At 39.8% G+C, this 17,415-nt stretch overlaps 2 protein-coding genes across 7 annotated transcripts; one reads left to right on the top strand and one right to left on the bottom strand.

Annotated features, from left to right (window-relative positions):
* Window positions 1-258: 258 nt before the first annotated feature.
* On the bottom strand, window positions 259-7,239 carry LOC144212637 (serine/threonine-protein kinase 36-like). 5 transcript variants are annotated; one of them, XM_077740673.1, is made up of 21 exons: window positions 6,973-7,239; window positions 6,449-6,586; window positions 5,856-5,996; window positions 5,704-5,781; window positions 5,495-5,625; window positions 5,165-5,414; window positions 5,004-5,097; window positions 4,741-4,922; window positions 4,455-4,660; window positions 4,227-4,314; window positions 4,017-4,148; window positions 3,761-3,937; window positions 3,588-3,679; window positions 3,441-3,504; window positions 2,734-2,844; window positions 2,559-2,633; window positions 2,356-2,467; window positions 2,146-2,272; window positions 1,881-2,058; window positions 573-1,466; window positions 259-498 (listed from the first exon to the last, which is right to left on the bottom strand). In XM_077740673.1, exons 3-21 carry the CDS (start codon window positions 5,976-5,978, stop codon window positions 388-390), a joined length of 3,225 nt encoding a protein of 1,074 aa, XP_077596799.1. In that variant the 5' UTR covers window positions 5,979-5,996; window positions 6,449-6,586; window positions 6,973-7,239; the 3' UTR covers window positions 259-387. The 5 variants fall into 5 exon arrangements, with proteins under 5 accessions (XP_077596799.1, XP_077596798.1, XP_077596796.1 ...); XM_077740672.1 differs by lacking the exon at window positions 6,973-7,239 and having other exon boundaries at window positions 6,449-6,823; XM_077740670.1 differs by lacking the exons at window positions 6,449-6,586; window positions 6,973-7,239 and adding an exon at window positions 6,079-6,212.
* Window positions 7,065-17,106, top strand: adamts15a (ADAM metallopeptidase with thrombospondin type 1 motif, 15a). Of its 2 annotated transcripts, XM_077740677.1 has the most exons (8): window positions 7,066-8,161; window positions 10,908-11,040; window positions 11,278-11,445; window positions 12,737-13,020; window positions 13,102-13,279; window positions 13,356-13,528; window positions 14,577-14,752; window positions 15,378-17,106. In XM_077740677.1, exons 1-8 carry the CDS (start codon window positions 7,205-7,207, stop codon window positions 16,171-16,173), a joined length of 2,865 nt encoding a protein of 954 aa, XP_077596803.1. In that variant the 5' UTR covers window positions 7,066-7,204; the 3' UTR covers window positions 16,174-17,106. The 2 variants fall into 2 exon arrangements, with proteins under 2 accessions (XP_077596802.1, XP_077596803.1); XM_077740676.1 differs by having other exon boundaries at window positions 7,065-8,161; window positions 12,737-13,279.
* The last annotated feature ends 309 nt before the right edge of the window (window positions 17,107-17,415 follow it).

The following is a 17,415-nucleotide window of genomic DNA, read 5'->3' as shown; positions in this document are numbered from 1 at the left end:
CGAGTATATTGTAAAACCTGCAAATACAACTGTAAATACAACTGTAAATGTTTTTGCCTTAATTATTATTATTACATACATACCTTTTCAACTGATTGTCATTAAATATTCATTATGGGCATCGGTAGAATACTGTATTTGTGAATATTTCGTAGAACTCAATTTTAATGTCCACTAGATGTCAGGCACGAGCCATTTGCCGTTCTAGATTTGTTATTTGTTTTTCCCATGAGGTTGTCATCAAAACAATTCAGATAGTCTGAGGCAAATCAGCATTTAATATCGTGTTTTATTTGCACCAATCGTGCAATACAAATGTGTGGAAAATGGGACACTTTAACAGAACGCAAATGTAAAATGTAATTCTATTTTTAAACCCCATATTTTCTACTGTAATTCTCTCATTTGCTTTATTTGTCCAATGAGTGGAAGATAGTCCCTTGGTGCAAACTGGGACGCTTGAATAAGTTTCTTTTCAGCATCTAGGGATAGCAGAACCTTAAACATACAAAAAAACATTCAGATGATGCATTTTTATGCCAAATATTCCAAATTTCAGGTTATATCCTTACCTGTAGCATTGATTTCTGCTGCGCATACAAGCTTAAAGTTGCAATGGCGGCTTCTCTCACAGCCTTATCCGGATCCGTGCACACGGCTCTCAAAAGTAATCCGGTCACTCTCTCTTCCAGCAACTCAGGAATGTCCCCCAGAACGTGTAGCAGGTTCCCCAGCGCGGCAAAGGCGTGCAGGCGAGTGCGAGCGTTAGGGTCACAGGTCAGCGCTGCCAGAGTGCCTCCTGTCATTCTGGCATCTTCAATCCACCTTGTCATTTCACCGTTAGCTAAACCCCTCTGGCCTGTTTCCCAGCCTGAACCCTTACGTTCATCATTGTCCTTGGTTTCGAGCCACTCCGTAGCGCCGCCCACTCGATGATTCGACCTTCCCACGCGAAAACCCGTCTCTGCAGCAATACAACCCAACCATTTGCCGACTGACAAGCAAGCCGCCTGCCGCACGTGTACATTACAATCCTTGAGAAGTTCGATCATGCGTTTAAAAATCTCACAATGTTTGTTAGACAGGTTGGGAGACTTAAATGGGTACAAATTTCCCAAAACATTGCAAGTAGTAGCTCTTATCGGATCATGGGAGTGAGCGAGCGCCCGATGCAAGACGGAGGAATCCAAGTGAAGCTGAAGGCAACAAGAATATGGGCAAAAACAAGTCAGCAGGTATAATAGAGATAAAAGTTCCACAACTGAGTCCCCCAGCTCTTCCACCTTCAGTAAATCGGAGAGCAAAGAACTGGCTGTTCTGCTTGGTATGGACTGACCCGATTGAGAGAAAAAGTTATCAGCATTTTTCCTGAGGCGAGAAAGAGAGCGTTGACGGTCACACAGCAACAAGCGACGTAGAAGTGACAGTGGCAGTTCCACTAAGGAAAGAGGAAGCATTTGAATCACCTGCCAAAAGGTGAAAGAGAAAACATGTGTCAAAATCATCTCTCATTTCAGTCTCTGAAGCGCTTTATCCTCATTTGGGTCGCGGAGGGTGCTGGAGCATATTCCAGGCCAGAGACAGGGATTGGAACGGTGGCCATGCACACTCATACCAATTTAGAGTGTCCAATCAACCTACCATGCATGTTTTTGGAATTTGGGAGGAAACCGGAGTACCCGGAGGAAACCCACAAAGGCCCAGGAGAACATACAAACTCTACCTACACAGGTGGGTGTGACCTTGTATTTGAAGAGGTCAGCTGGGATAGGCTCCAGCACACCCCGCGACCTTAGTTAGTCAGGATGAAGCGGTTCAGGAAATGAGATGAGAAAGAAAAGTTGGAAAGGAAAATATTAGAAGGTTGGAATGATTTTCACCTCCAGAAGTCCTTTAACAACACCACAGCTGTCATACAATTGCAGAATCCTAGAAGTGTTTTGCGAAGTCAGGTCCAGAGTAAATGGAAGGCACAGGAAGAGGCAACTCAACTGGATGAAACTCTCATGTGTTAAATACTCCAATTTCACTGGATTACCTTTGGAAAACAGAAGAAGACTGGAAAAAGAATATAGCGTGACTTCAGTTATTAACATCATATTTCAATATATTTAACTGTAAACCCACAACCAATACAACACAGACCATTCAAAGCTTAGTATCCAGCTGAGGGTGTAGACAAATGTTGACTTGCTCTCACAAAAAAGTGAAATATATGAATAGGGATCATTGCAGAAAACCAACAGTGTGGCAGACATGAGAAAATAAAGTCCTAAAAAGCAAATGAGAAAAGTAGGCTTGTGATTGACATGATTTCCACATAAACAGTGTTTGTAAATAATGATCTATGTTTACCGTTTGTCGAACAGAAGTCCATGTTTGGCGTTCTCCACGCTAGTGAGGTTCCTGTTCTTTTCCATAGATAACAAAATGTATGTAGATCCAAATGTGAAAATCCACACCCGTGCTGTTTCGGATGATATTAAAAGTTGAAATACACTATTGTCTGTTATGAAAAAACTCTTTCAATTATATTAATGCAAACATTTTTTTCTGACCTCAGAAAGAGAGTGCAGAAGTAAAGACAAAAGGCCATCACAGATTCCCCAACCTGACGGTAGTGGAAGCTGCAACTAAAAAAAGGGAGAGAGCAAATGATTAAAATTCATCTGATCAAATGTGTACAAAAATTAAACATATGTCCGATCATGCACAAAAAAAGCTTGTATATACCTGATGTGAAGCAGATACTTGTTGTTTTAACAAAGAACTAAGCAAGGCCACATCAACATTGACAGCAACCTTGTGTTGCACAAATAGGGCCAAAACGGATGCAGCAAGAGGCTAAAGGAGAACAAAGAATCACCAAATTACTTTTGAAGACAATTTGTGATTATTTTTAGTTGTTAGAAAGGAGTTTTTCCATGTAATGGAAATGTTTTTAAATTGTCCAGTCAGCCATTGGGCACACAGAGAATGAGATGACCAAGTGAACCACTACATAATAAGACGACTTTCTGAAAATGTTACAAAAATATTAAAATTGTGACTTGGGTTAAATTGGGTTATAAGGAAATATTTTCTTGTATTTTTTTACTACTATTTTTGTTAAATAAAAAAGAGAAAAACATTAAGTAGTTCGCTTTTATCTTGTAATCTTTTTTATTTTATTTTAAAAAAAGGAAACATTAAATGTTGATGTATTTATTTATACATTGAAAGACTGTTAATTATTGTCAGTTTTAAATGTTTTTAGCATTTTGACACTGATAAACTAAAAAGCCGTTACAAAGTAGAGTAGAGCAATTCAAAAGTGTTAACCATGGCAATCTAAAATCACCAATAAGTAAACCTCTCATTTTATTACATCTGTAAAACGTAAAATAAAACTATTTACCCCACTTTATCATTCATACAGAATCTTTAAGGGTCATACTTACAGCTAAAGGATGGAGATCTTCTTGATTGAGAATGATCATAAACGGCTCTATTAGATTTTCAGATCTACATGCAAACAAATCATTGATTTATATTTTTTGATAATAAAGATCACAACGCACAATGTGAAGGAAATTCAATGCTCAAACCTTAATTCCTCCTGTAGCCAATCCTGATTGTTTTCCCAGTAGATCAGCAGCACAGTGACCATTTCTCCAAGTGTTTGCAGACTCCATGGCAGCTGCTCAATTCAATAATCCGGCAAAAAAACATTTAGATTATAGGATTAATAGAAGTTGCAAAGAAATGTGCTATTTGACACCTTAATGAAGTGTGCATTTTTCACAGAATCGTGAAGCAACTCAAAGAAGAGACGCGGCAACCCGAGGTCAGTCGTAATGTGGTTTTTGATGGCGACGTCAGAGGTCAGAAGCAGGTTCTGAAGGACCTTCAGTGGAAGTCCAATGTAATATGTATCTTTTAAAACTCCATCCCTAAGCTTATTGTAGAAGATACAAGAAGAAAAGTGATGCAATTAAGTGTTATTTTGTGCTTAGTTGAAGATAAGACATAATTACCTGCTGCTTAAACCTTAAAATGGTGTGTTGCAGTTTAGAGATAATGGCTTTGTCCTTCAACAGAACTCGGTTTTGGCGGTTTGGGTCACTCTCCTGAGCAAGAATCTCCCAGAATTCCTCATTGTCACTCATCTGAAAGAATTATTTTTGTGGTAAAAGGGATGTTGACTATGCAGTTTTGGCCCATTAGGGTGAACAATGATATTTTACTATGGAACTTTTGGATGCGGTTCTGTGGAGTCGTGATCCAACGCCAAAAGAGGGGAATTCTCGTTCGTAGTCCTGACTGATGGGACCCCTGCAGGCGTACACCACACAAGAAAAGTGAGTACATGTGCAATGCTAGAAAAAGCTTTCATGGAAAGTTAGCTTTGCATTTGTAACAATATGACATCTGACACAGAAAATGTACGAGTTGAGTGAATTTACAGAAATTACGATATCAAAATGTTGTCGTTGAACCTGTCGGGATGATTTGACGTTGCCAAAGTATGATTGGTCGGTGTGACACTTGCTGGTGGTGATGTTGAACTAGCTGAGGCAAAATCAAAAGGGGGTGATGTATCAAGAATGGGTGTTACTGTCACTCCACAATCACTTTCCAATCCCTCTTCCTCCTCCTCCTCATCCTCCTCCTTTTGACCCTGCAAGACGGTTTTCTATAAATTTAAATGATCCGTAGAAATCTTGTCAAGTGTTGATTTCAAACGCATTTTTGGCTGACTTTAGCTTTGTCGCCCTGATTGCACGCGTTTCTCTTGTTTCTTTGTTCTCGGATCTTTCGAAATATTCTGTTTTCTCCGGAATCTGGCGGCATCATTTCTGCCATTTGTTTCAGTTTCAGTGCCAACATGTCTGGGTTAAGCGTAGCAGTCAGAGGACTGAAAACATCTTCATCTGGAATCACTGCCAACACACCACCACAGTCTTAGTTAGTACCATCACACAAATACAACAAATATATGCTAAACAATTCCATATTGTTACCTTCAACGCCATCGGCGACAAAAGGATGATGCAGAAGATCTGGCCAGGACAATCGCTTTTGAGGGTCTTTGATTAACAAACCTTGCAGAAAGTTCTGAAATCAAAATACTACAATGTCTCAAATTGCAGTTGGGAGTTTACTGGATATAAATGTTTTGTACCGTGCATGTTTTGCTCATAGTCTTTGGCCATGTGATGGGGTTTCTCATAATAAACTTCCCCAAAAGAAAGATGGAATCAGCACAGAAAGGGGGAATCCCTGTATGGATTTGATAAAGAATACAACCTAATGCCCAGAGGTCAGCAGTGTGGTCATAAGGCTTCTCTGCTACTAATTCAGGGGACATGTATAGAGGCGTCCCCTTGATAGAAGTCACTACCATAGTGGAAATGCTCATTGCCCTGGCAAATCTAGTGAAGAAATGGAGCAAATATGTCATTCAAGTTGTAAAAAATTAAATAAAATGAAGGCAAGTATAATCTGTACTTACCCAAAGTCGCAAAGTTTGACAACACCATTTTTATCAAAGAGGATATTTTGTGGTTTCATGTCTCGGTGAAGAATGCGGTGGGAATGCAAATAATGGAGAGCTGAGACCAACTGGCAGGCAATTGCACGAACCTTTAGATAAATGAAAAAAAAAATTCTTAGAGTAAACTTTGTGAAGTTTTGTAAAATGTGCAAAACACTGTTTGTTACCTGACTTTCTGGTAAATTACCGTCAGCTTCAATGATTTGAAACAATTGACCTTCTGCATACTCTGTCACAACTACAACCTTTTAAAAGCAGGAAAGAGTTAATACGGGTAAATTAAAAGGAAAAAAAATGTTGTATATTTGTGTAAAATAACCTCTGTTTCTGTTTCAAAGCTGTCAAAAAACTTCACAATGTTTGGATGTTGAAGGTTACTCATGATATCAATTTCTTTCTTTAAACTTTGCAGTTCTTTAGTCGAACGTCCCATCTTTGGCATAAATTTCAGAGCTACCACCTGATGGATAAACAAACAAGACAAAGATATTTAACAATGGTCATAAAAACAAGGCCCTATTCATTCAAACAAAACAATTTACTTGGCCTGTAAACTTTTTCATTCCTTTATGAACTCGACCAAATGAGCCCTGTCCCACTTGAGCCAAAACATGGTAGGAATCCATTTTAATGTCAGATTTCAAATGGTAAATTGTTTCTATGTTAAAACATGAAGTGAAAAGATATATAAATATTATAGGAGTCAAAGCATCTCCATCACAAAGTCTCTTTAATGTTATCCAATGATGTTGTATTAAATATCTGTTGCGTCAGCATCAAAGTCACATTAATTGTCCTTAGTGTACAGTACTTTCTGGATTATATACTATATACATTAGTAAATTCTATATACTTAAAGTGTTTCACAATGAAGATAACATCAAGAGTTTAAACTTATAGTTTGTGCCTCACCTGGGTTCCAATCCAGATCGGTCCACCTGTCCGGAGTTTGCATGTTCTCCCCGGGTCTGCGTGGATTTTCCCTGGGTAGTCCTAGATTCCAAAGACATGCAAAGTCAGCTGGGATAGGCTCCAGCACCCTCCTCGACCCTAGTGAGGATAAAGTGGTTCAGAAAATGAGATAAGATGAGAGAAATCTGCAGACAAGACATGTGACACTAAGGGCAACCTCTTCATTTGACCACTAGGAGTTGTGTGTGAGTCACAACTATACTATACATACTTAAAAGAGTTCAATAAATAAAAGTTCCACTTTTTGGAGCGCCTATTTCAGTGTTTTTAAAAGCAATGTTTGAATGTCATTATTTTTCACATCCATCTGATATATTATAACTCAGAATTGTTCAGATTTACTAAACTGTTTGTTTTGCTTCTTATTGAATGCCCTGTTGACATTTCGCCCCCATCCACGAGTAAACATTCTGTGAATGAAGTGCGTCATCCTTCAATGTTTTAAAAAAAAAACTTAATTTAACCTTTGAGTCATCTGGGAGGTTGTACAGCAATACTTTGATCACGTTGCATCCGATGAGTGTGACTCCTCCCAATGTGAGATAGAGTTTCCATCATTCCACACAAGAGGAAAGAAAATGCATAAAGTGCACTGAAGACAGCAGTGGAGCTGGCATACAGGTGCAGGCCGGGAATGGGTCAAGACCAGGGGAAATCTTCACTCAAGATTGTCCAGAGAGTCTTGCGCATCGGAATATGCTTTTTACGAGCTTTGGCTCATCGCATTCCAAGTTGAATGCAAACCTCGTCATGTTTATCCGAACAACGTGTCTGCTCCACGTCGTGGTGTCGCTGTCCAAACTAGTTCGCTGCATGGAAAGTGAACTTTGCTTCCCTTTCGTCCAACAGCAACATAATGACAACGACCTGGAGACTCCCCGTGGCGAATGTGTACTAAGAATACAAGCGTTCCACCAGGACTTAGTGGTGGATTTACGACCAGATTCAGACTTCATCGGCTCTCAAGTGTCCAACCAAGGCGCACCGTGGAGATCCGGCGCAGATATCCTGACTCAGTGTTTTTTCTCAGGCCACGTAAACGGTGATCGCGATTCCTATGCAGCCCTGAGCCTGTGTAAAGGCATCCAAGGGGCATTTGGCTACCGAGGCTGGGAGTACTTCATCAATCCGGTGCGCAATGACACCGAGAGCGCAGAAAGCGCGCACGTCATCCGGCGCAGAACCAGCAACAACCTGAAGCCGAATTCCACCTCCAGGTGCGCGGTAAACAATGACTCAAGACCCCACCTAGCGCAGATGTTGGATCATTACAAAAAAAATGACAACAACCTGACCAAAACCCCATCGAGACCTATGGGGAGAAGCAAACGTTTCGCATCAGTCCCCAGGTATGTGGAGACCTTGGTGGTTGCAGACCAGACAATGGCTGAGTTCCACGGCCGTGATCTTAAACATTACATCTTGACGCTCATGTCAGTGGCAGCTAGGCTCTATAAGCACCCAAGCATTCTCAACTCCATTCACATCACGGTGGTCAAGATTGTGGTTCTCTCAGAGGTGGACAAAGGTCCCAAGGTATCTGGGAACGCAGCGTTGACACTCCGGAATTTTTGTACTTGGCAAAAAAAGATGAACAAGAACAGTGACAAGCATGCAGATTATTGGGACACAGCCATCCTGTTCACCAGACAGGTAAGGTTTAAAATTAATGCCGATATTTATTGATCCAAAGAACACATCGTGTGTGTGTGTATGGCATTGTCGTTGTAGACCACTGAACAATATGGTACAAAAGCTTACAAAATGAAATCATTTTTTGGTCTGGTGGTATTTGCAATACCATAAAAGATGTTGTAGGAATGGTGACAGATTAAGCACTGTATTGTAATGTCATTCACTGATTGGATTATACTCTGTGCGTGTTGAACTGTCACTGACGTACTTCATGAAGAAAGAAGCATACGGAAAATGAATTGAAAAAAGTCAGTCTCGCCACAAAAATTAGATTCTCTTGATTGACAGTCTGAGAGAACTAGTCATTGTTTGCACTCGATATGTTTATTATTGTGCTTATGCTTTGAAGTGGCGTACAAAACCACACGAGCATTATTGAGTGCGTGCAAAGTGCAAAATAGGCTGTTTTCTGAAAATGGTGACAAATAAACATGCACAACACCCTTGTAGGTTCTGCTCAAGTCAAAACAAAATTACCCAAACAAGATTTACACAGAGATGCATGCTTGAATTATTTGCTGTAGAAGAACTGAGACATCTCTGACTTTGACCTCAATGAAAACTTTGGTGATGGATTGGAACACAGATTGCAAAGCAAGACCAAGTCCAACAACAGTGGCCCCTTGACCTCGATAAAATTCTTCTGGGTGAATGAACCAAAATTCCCACTGACATATTCCAACAACTTGTATCAGGTCTTGAGAATAGCCATTTTTACTTTCTGTAGCTGCAATGATCCAAAGTAACACTAAGACCTTAAACTTACAGTATATTAATGTAGCATAGATGTAAATGGCACTGCATCCTTTTCTGAAATTGACACATAATCTTCAAAACGCACCTGCAATTTTACCATAGACAATGAACATTAGCTCCTTCTGGGATGCCTGAGGCCAAAGTGTAAAGTTTCTTGCGGCCATTCCCATTCCTCCTTCTCTATTCCTATTGTACTGCAAGACCATCTTGCTAGGTTTTTCTTCTACAACTGGCAAAAGGCCAGGTGGTTTTGTGTTCGTGTAAATTCATGGAAAGGATGACATGTTTCTTGAGTTCAACTTGCAAAATTGTATTTGCCTTTGCAGCACAGTGACACGGCAAAATGAGTTGACAGATGTGGGAAGTAGGTCGTTGCCCAGAACCAAACCTTAGCCCCTTCTGGTTCTCGCCTCCTCTATTTTCCTTTCTGACTAATGACACAAAGCACCCCATCTAACACATCTGGAGTTTATTTCCACTGGCAGATCATTCTGGTGTTGTTTTTATGACGATTTCTGGGCCTATAAACCTTGCTTGTGTTTTATATTAGCGATGTGACGAACTGATAAAAAATATTGGTGTTGGCGATCGATATGGCAATTTTTTGGTGTATCGGTGAATAACGGTTAGGGGGTTGGTCTCGAGATCAGATCTGATGTAAATCAAACCACTGGGTAAACATGTCTGCTGAGCGGGACGACTTTTTTTTAGACACTAAAAGTAACAGAGTATTATGTAATGTTTTAACACAGAGAATTTCTTGAAGACGTGCTACCAGCAGGGCTTATTTTTATACCAATGATATGATTTCTCAATTAATGGTTGCATTATATTTTGCTTGACTAAATTCATTTTGATATCGGCAAAACATATCTTCAAAAATATCCCATCAGAAGTGATAATTTCATCATTGGGACATCCCTTTTTCATAGGAAATAACTGACCAGAGACATTTTTTTTCCTGACAGTATATGAAAAGAGAACGGGAGGAGGTTAACGGGCAGTTCTGTGTGGTTAACTTTGTGTAGTTGTCCTGTGATTAGGAGGCTCCGTTAACTGCTCCAAATGCTTCCTTGCTAAGATTAGGCTTTGGAATTGTGTGGTGACCAAAAAAAAAGCCTTTTAGTCACTGCTCCTGCATGGAAATGCAATGAATGATTGGGGAAAAGTCCCATACGTCACATGAGGCCATGCGCTAGTGCACTAGTCAGTGAAAATCCTCATTCGACACCACAAAGATGTTTGTGCTGTCCTCATAAACTATCTGTCGTGTATAAATGTCAGCAAGTTTTTTAATATAGTGTAGGATTCATGTTTTTACTTTAAGAATTGTTTTTTTGTGTGAAGAAAAGAGTTGGAGGCTGAGGAGATGGAAGTGAGGAAAAATATACAAATATTTAGGTACCTAAATAGATAAGTTTTAAACAAACCTTGAGAGAAGAAAGGCAACTTTGAGATAACTAATAAAGTAGTCTGTTGTAAACTTAATGTTTGGCGAATTATCTTGTTGTAAGTCAAAAGGTAATCAATTTTATGGCCTATTGAATTAACAATAGTCTTGAAACAGTAATCTATAAATGTTAATGGAGGATTGCTTCCCAGAATCTTTTGGAGTTTTGCATGGAATAACTTGAGAACTGGGCTTTTGGAATGAAATTGAACAGATTCTGAGCCAGGCCCTCTCCCGGCTCCAACATTAGTCACCTCTGACCTCACACATCTGGATGAATAGACAAAAAACATTTCCAGAGACACATTCTAAAATCTTGTAGAAAATCTTCCCAGAGGAATGGAACTGTTGTAACTGCAAAAGAGCCTGACTAAAACCTTATCTATGCCCAGTACAATTTTAACAGTACTACCTAGTGTGTACAACTGCTTTTAATTTCACAGTACCACGTTAGGACTTTAAGAAATGATCGGTGATTCTGTTTACTTCATTTTCCAGGACTTGTGCGGGGCTTCCACTTGCGACACCCTTGGGATGGCCGACGTCGGAACCATGTGCGACCCTAAGAGGAGCTGCTCCGTCATCGAAGACGACGGATTGCCCTCGGCCTTCACCACAGCTCACGAACTCGGTGAGCCACACATCGGCAGGCGTGCTACTACAAATTTAAAGCCGCAAATACAAAAAAAAGCTAACATTTCACTATCCATCATGGGTCTTTACCATAATCACAACATGACCACCACTTACTACATCATCTCTGTGTATTAGCACCGCGGAACAAGGCTTTCCACTGCTGACCGCATATGACAAACTGACAAAAATCAAGCATTTGTGAAAGCCGTCTATCATCTTTACCTCACCGCAGGACACGTTTTCAACATGCCACACGACAACGTGAAGGCCTGCGAGGATGCGTTTGGCAAGTCGCAGGACAACCATATGATGTCTCCCACACTCATTCAGATTAATCGCACCAGCCCGTGGTCACCTTGCAGCGCTGCCATCATCACGGAATTTCTGGACAGTGGACACGGTCAGTCTACATTTGCTAGCCTTTCCAAACAATGTTTTAACTCATTGGCTGGAATTGAGGGTGATAGATGAATCTAATCTGATCTGAACCAGGGTAATATTGCCATTTACCAGACTGAAAACAAACAGCTTTAATGTTGTTTAACAAATCAACAACTGCCATTGATGATTTCAGCCATCCCAGTTCAAGTGGATTGGATTTCTATTACTTTCAATGTCCGTGAATGAGCTATTGATAGTGATGTACTGACCAGATATCAGTATCGGTGCCAATTATAGCTATTTTCAGAACATTGGAAAATAACAGATTCGGGCACGAGATTTGATTGGTTCCAATTCATTTTTTGAGATGCTTCCACCATGGCATTGCCAAGGAAATACGTTTGCAGTTTTTTTTTATTCTCTTCATCTCCAACTAGAATATAGTGCCATCATTTCAATTTAATGCATGGCTGAGTAAAAGCATTCATGCATCCTCGAGTTGAATAAAAATGGAATCAGACTGTTCGGTAACATGCCAGACCACAGAGCTCGGCCTCAGAGCCACGCTAAACTTTTTCATCTTAAAAAGCGCTTCACATCTGTCCTCAATCAGTGACTTTGTTTGGAGAAGCATCACCACAATGGTTTGGAGAACAGAATACTTTAACCAGCCACTATTTCCCATACAGGTTGGATAGACATTCTTGTTTCATGCCCTTTACAACAGGAAACAATAACTAGTCAGGATTGGATTTTGTTTCATTTCAATGACCTGTCCTCCACATTTCCAACAGAAAGTTTCATAAAGGGTTTCTCGTGGTTTCATTGCTCATAAAACTAAGTTGTGACAGAACAGCTGGGAGAATGAAGACATCCTGCGGCAGGTCTGAGGTCGTTTGCGTGCTGTGCTGCGACCAAGATTATTTGTAACTTTCTGGACAATGTCAGACATTGTTTTGTAGTGTTCTTCTTTGTAATAAGAGGCGTTTTGGAAGTTAATCAATTGGCAGTGAAAGAGGAGGAAGCAAATGACTGCTGTATTTTTAGACTTTTTCCCTTTAGCACTATTTCAGTTGTGATTTGTTGGACACTTCCTTTTTTTGCAAGGTTTATTTCAATAGTGTCAATATCGATATAGAAATATTTCAATCTCAACTCATTAACTGGTATAGCAAGTGATTTCATCTAATTCTTTCTGAACAGGGACATCCATAGTTTATATTTAGTAAAACAAAATGTGTTCATATGAGCTAAGTTGTAAAAAAAAAAAAAAAAAACAAGAACTGAATATTGGGAGCTTTTTTTTCCAGGAGAGTGCTTGCTGGACCAGCCCCATAAACCATTAGGCCTACCAAATGTCCTTCCCGGAGCATCCTACAGCCTCGAGCGTCAATGTGAGCTGGCTTTTGGCGAAGGTTCCAAGCCGTGTCCCTTTATGCAGCCGCCATGCGTTCGCCTGTGGTGCACGGGAAAGTCCAACGGACATTTGGTGTGTATGACCCGTCACTTCCCCTGGGCGGATGGAACTGCCTGTGGTGATGGCAATATTTGTGACCGAGGGATTTGCTCTCCCAGGGAGGACCGAACTTCAAAAGTAAGGCGTGACACACTCACAAAGTTCATTAATTTGGAAATAAAACAACAACTAAGCCCCTCTTTTTTGCGTATTTTCAAGGTGGACGGTCGCTGGGGAAAGTGGGCTCCATTTGGTACCTGCTCACGGACATGCGGAGGTGGTGTGCAACTGGCTAAAAGAGAATGTAACAACCCCTTTCCTTCAAATGGGGGGAAATACTGCCAAGGAGTTCGAGTCAAATACCGTTCTTGCAATCTGAATCGCTGCCCTGATACAGGTTTGTATCAGTATTTATCTGTATGTATCTGTTTTTATCTCGATCTTATTGGCACCATTTTCTTCTCACAATGCAGGTCAAACTTATCGTGATGAGCAGTGTGAATCCAGCGGGCGCAGTTTCAGCAGCAACCATATCGCCTCCTCTGTTGTGTGGGTCCCCAAGTACTCTGGAGTGAGCGTCGATGACAGATGTAAACTCATATGCAGAGCAAATGGAACTGGATATTTCTATGTCATGGCACCCAAGGTAAGAAGTTAAACTGGATATAGTTAATAAACAAAAGTCTTGGGAAACAGCCTTTTTAAGACTTCATCTCAATATCTCTCCTTCTCAACTGTTCGGGTAGATGTTTATTTCTATCAAAGTCAAAGAATGATTCATTGTGACACTCTGCATATACTAGAATTTTCCCTCAAATGAATATTCATTGACTTGATGTTTTCTCTGTCACATCCAATCATATCTAGAAAAGTTAAGTATGTAAACCAGATTCTTTTGCCAGTTGGGAGAAAAAATGAAGTGCTATTTAGAACAAAAATCTTAAACCAGCACATGCCACACATTGCTCCAACACAGTAGCTGTAACCACATTCTCCATTTTTCTTTATCAAACATTCCAAACATTGACAGAAACTGCTGCGTCATTTCCTTTCCTATCTAGTGTTCAATTGCAAATACTAGTATCCATTTTTTTTTACCTTCAATTTGGAATTGATGCTGTAGTTGTATTAATCTTGATAGTTTTAAGACTATAAAATTGGATTGGGGGATTAGAAAACATTTTAATTTTTCTCAGCAGTCTGCAAAAGGCATAATCGCAATAATTTGAACTATTTGGCTGTAAGTGATTTCATTTGTGAGGTCATGTGATCCTGTGAGAAAGAACAGCCGTGCACGGGATAACGAAAAGGAGTAGAAGGATGGCGTTTATCATCGTGAGATAACATGGGTGTGGATTGAGTGTGAGCAGCCGTGAGAGAAAGTTCACACTAGATCATATTGACCTAAGAGGAGAAGAAGAACACTCAGGGGATGTGTATGACTGAATCATCCATCAAGCAGCTGCATGCATACGTGTCTGAAACAGCTGAACCAAATATCATTTTACGCCACGTCCTCTTCAATGGGCGTGCGACACTGCATGAATATCGCTTCTTAGAAAATACTGGCAATGTAATAATAACATCCACCCAAAAATATAACCTGGCCACGTCAGAATGACTTAAAATGAAGATTTTGAGTGCTGTTTAATGAATGGTGTTCTCTACCAATGCTGAATATGTCTACACCACAGGTTGTGGATGGAACACCATGCTCACCAGACTCAACAGGGGTGTGTGTTCAAGGAAAATGCATCAAGGCTGGTTGTGATGGAAAAATTGGATCCACTAAGAAGTTTAACAAATGTGGCGTCTGTGGAGGTGACAACAAAAGCTGCAAAAAGGTCTCGGGACTTTTTACCAAACCTATGTGAGTACAGCAATCCAAAAAAAAAAATTCCTATTCATTTATGAAGTATTTTTTCTCGCCTGAAATGCCTAAAGATGCCACATGATGCTGACAGAGTAGAAGCGTTAATTAGTATCATGGGAAGTTGTCAAACCGATGCATCTCAAGTGTATGACAGAGTAGCTAAATTTAACCTGGTTTGCAAAATGAATTTAAAGTGGGAACTGTTATTTTCCACACTAAGTAATTTTTAAAAATAGTTTGGCTGGGCCTGCGACTAATACTCAAGTTCAATGACGGTATTTTTTACAGCATGTTGTGTCAAATGCGACTTATAGTCCGAAAAATACCATAGATAAGGGCAAATAGCAAAAAGATGTGCATATTATTACAGTCTTTTCCCCGATTATCGTAAATTCAATTCTTCAACTCTTGCTACTATATGGCTCAGCACTGAACAAAAAAAAGGTAGTCATGATAGGACTAACCCTACTTTGCGATTTTTCGATTATCACGGCCATGTCTGGACTACATTAAACGCAATATTCGAGGGATTACTGTAACAGCTTTTAGTTTTCCAGCATCATTGTGGACTTTTCCTTGGATAATACAGCTAATTGGGCACATGTTGTATTTTGGTTTGCAGGCATGGTTACAACTTTGTTGTGAGGTTGCCAGTGGGGGCGACCAACATTGACATCCGTCAACGCGGCTATCAAGGAATGTTGGGTGACGACAACTACTTGGCAGTCAAGAACAGCGACGGCCATTACCTTCTGAATGGAGACTACGTGGTGTCAGCCGGTGAAAGGGACATCATCGTTAAGGGCAGTCTCCTGCGCTACAGCGGCACCACTGGCCTTTCAGAGACCATACAGTCGGTAAATCCCTTAGGGGAGATGCTGACGGTGGAAGTGCTATGTGCCGGCAATTTAACGCCACCCCGCGTAAGGTACTCCTTCTACCAAGCTCGCGGCAACAACAAAGAGGACAAACCCGTAAAGATGGAAGACCGTGAAAAATCCCACAACAGTGTTCTTGCTGAGGACGGCATTAAAGAGGGGGCGGTTGCAAACCTGAAGAAACCTTACAGCAAACAAGAGCCCCTCCTTGAGAATTGGACATCGGCAAGCTGGGACGAGTGCTCGGTCAGCTGTGGCAATGGTTTCCAGAGGCGGATGGTGCAGTGTTTGAAGACGGACGGGAAACCGGGAATGAACTGCGATCCTTCTAAAAGACCGGCGGCAACCAGAGCCTGCGGAGACCCTTGCCCGGGCTGGCACGCCGGACAGTGGTCGTCTTGTTCCACGACATGCGGGAAAGGCTTTAAGAGACGACCGCTGCACTGCAAAAGCCAAACGGGACATATGCTACCCAGGGACCAATGCAGTGGCTTACGCAAACCACAGGAGCTGGACTTCTGTAAACTAAGGTCTTGCTAAGGACTTGAAAACTGTAATTGTCAGTCAACTGAACATTTACACACTGTTGCATCATCACCAGACACTCCAGAAAACCCCAAAATAGATGGTGCAGTATAATTTTCTTACCATTTAAAGTAAGCCACATGAATCCACTTGGGTCAACAAATCAACACACTACAAAGAAACTAGGAAGCTAAATAAAAAGTTCAATTATTTTAACGGTACGCCTTCTCGTGGCATATACACTATATATGATGTATATTATATTAGTAAACAATTTATGAGTTTGGAACCCATGTCGTTTTTTTATCAAAATCATATTTTATAAAGTCACATTGAAAGATCTCTGTGGCCCAACACATTCATTAAAATAATGACAATGAAAGGAGGCTTTCCATTTTCTTTTTACAATTGATTCTTTTGGTTTCATCTACAAGCTGGAAAAGCATTATACTGGTAAAGATACTCCACCACTTTTTCTTCCCACTCTGGTAAATACTTTAAATCATTTTCTGCATATTCCTGTTATATTTTCCAAAGGACCACATTGTCCATTACAACATCCCACAAGAGGATGGATACTGTAATAATCATGCTTTGATTTTATTTTGTTTATTTTTTTTAAATCAACTTTTGCACTGTGTACAGCAAAAGAAACAAATCACAAATATGATATGGGTTGTACTGTATACTATGTATACATATATTCCGCTCTGTGCAAAATTCCATGTAAATATGTTCAGTCGATTTTACAAAAGGGAGCTCATCTTTTAAATACCATTTTTGTGTAGATGTATCGGAAAAGGCTCAATAGTCTGACCTACATAAAACAGATGAAGGAGCATCTGAAGGGCAGCCAACGGACATATTTTTTTGTTCCCCTGCTGGATTCTCACCCTAGTTCACTGTCGGATCTTGTTCCAGGTTTGGCATTAATTGTACAACAACAACCTATCAAAAAATGTATAAGAATAAAATTCAAAGAAAAAAAATCTGAAATGTCTTTTTGTGTGTGTGTATGTATATATATATATATATATATATATATATATATATATATATATATATATATATATATATATATATATATATATATATATATATATATATATATATATATATATATATATATATATATATATATATATATATATATATATATATATATATATATATATATATATATATATATATATATATATATATAGATATATATATATATAGATATATATATATATAGATATATATATATATATATAT

The sequence above is a fragment of the Stigmatopora nigra genome, chromosome 19 (assembly GCF_051989575.1).
Source record: "Stigmatopora nigra isolate UIUO_SnigA chromosome 19, RoL_Snig_1.1, whole genome shotgun sequence".
Lineage (NCBI taxonomy): Eukaryota > Metazoa > Chordata > Actinopteri > Syngnathiformes > Syngnathidae > Stigmatopora > Stigmatopora nigra.
This window is presented reverse-complemented; position numbering and strand designations above follow the sequence as displayed.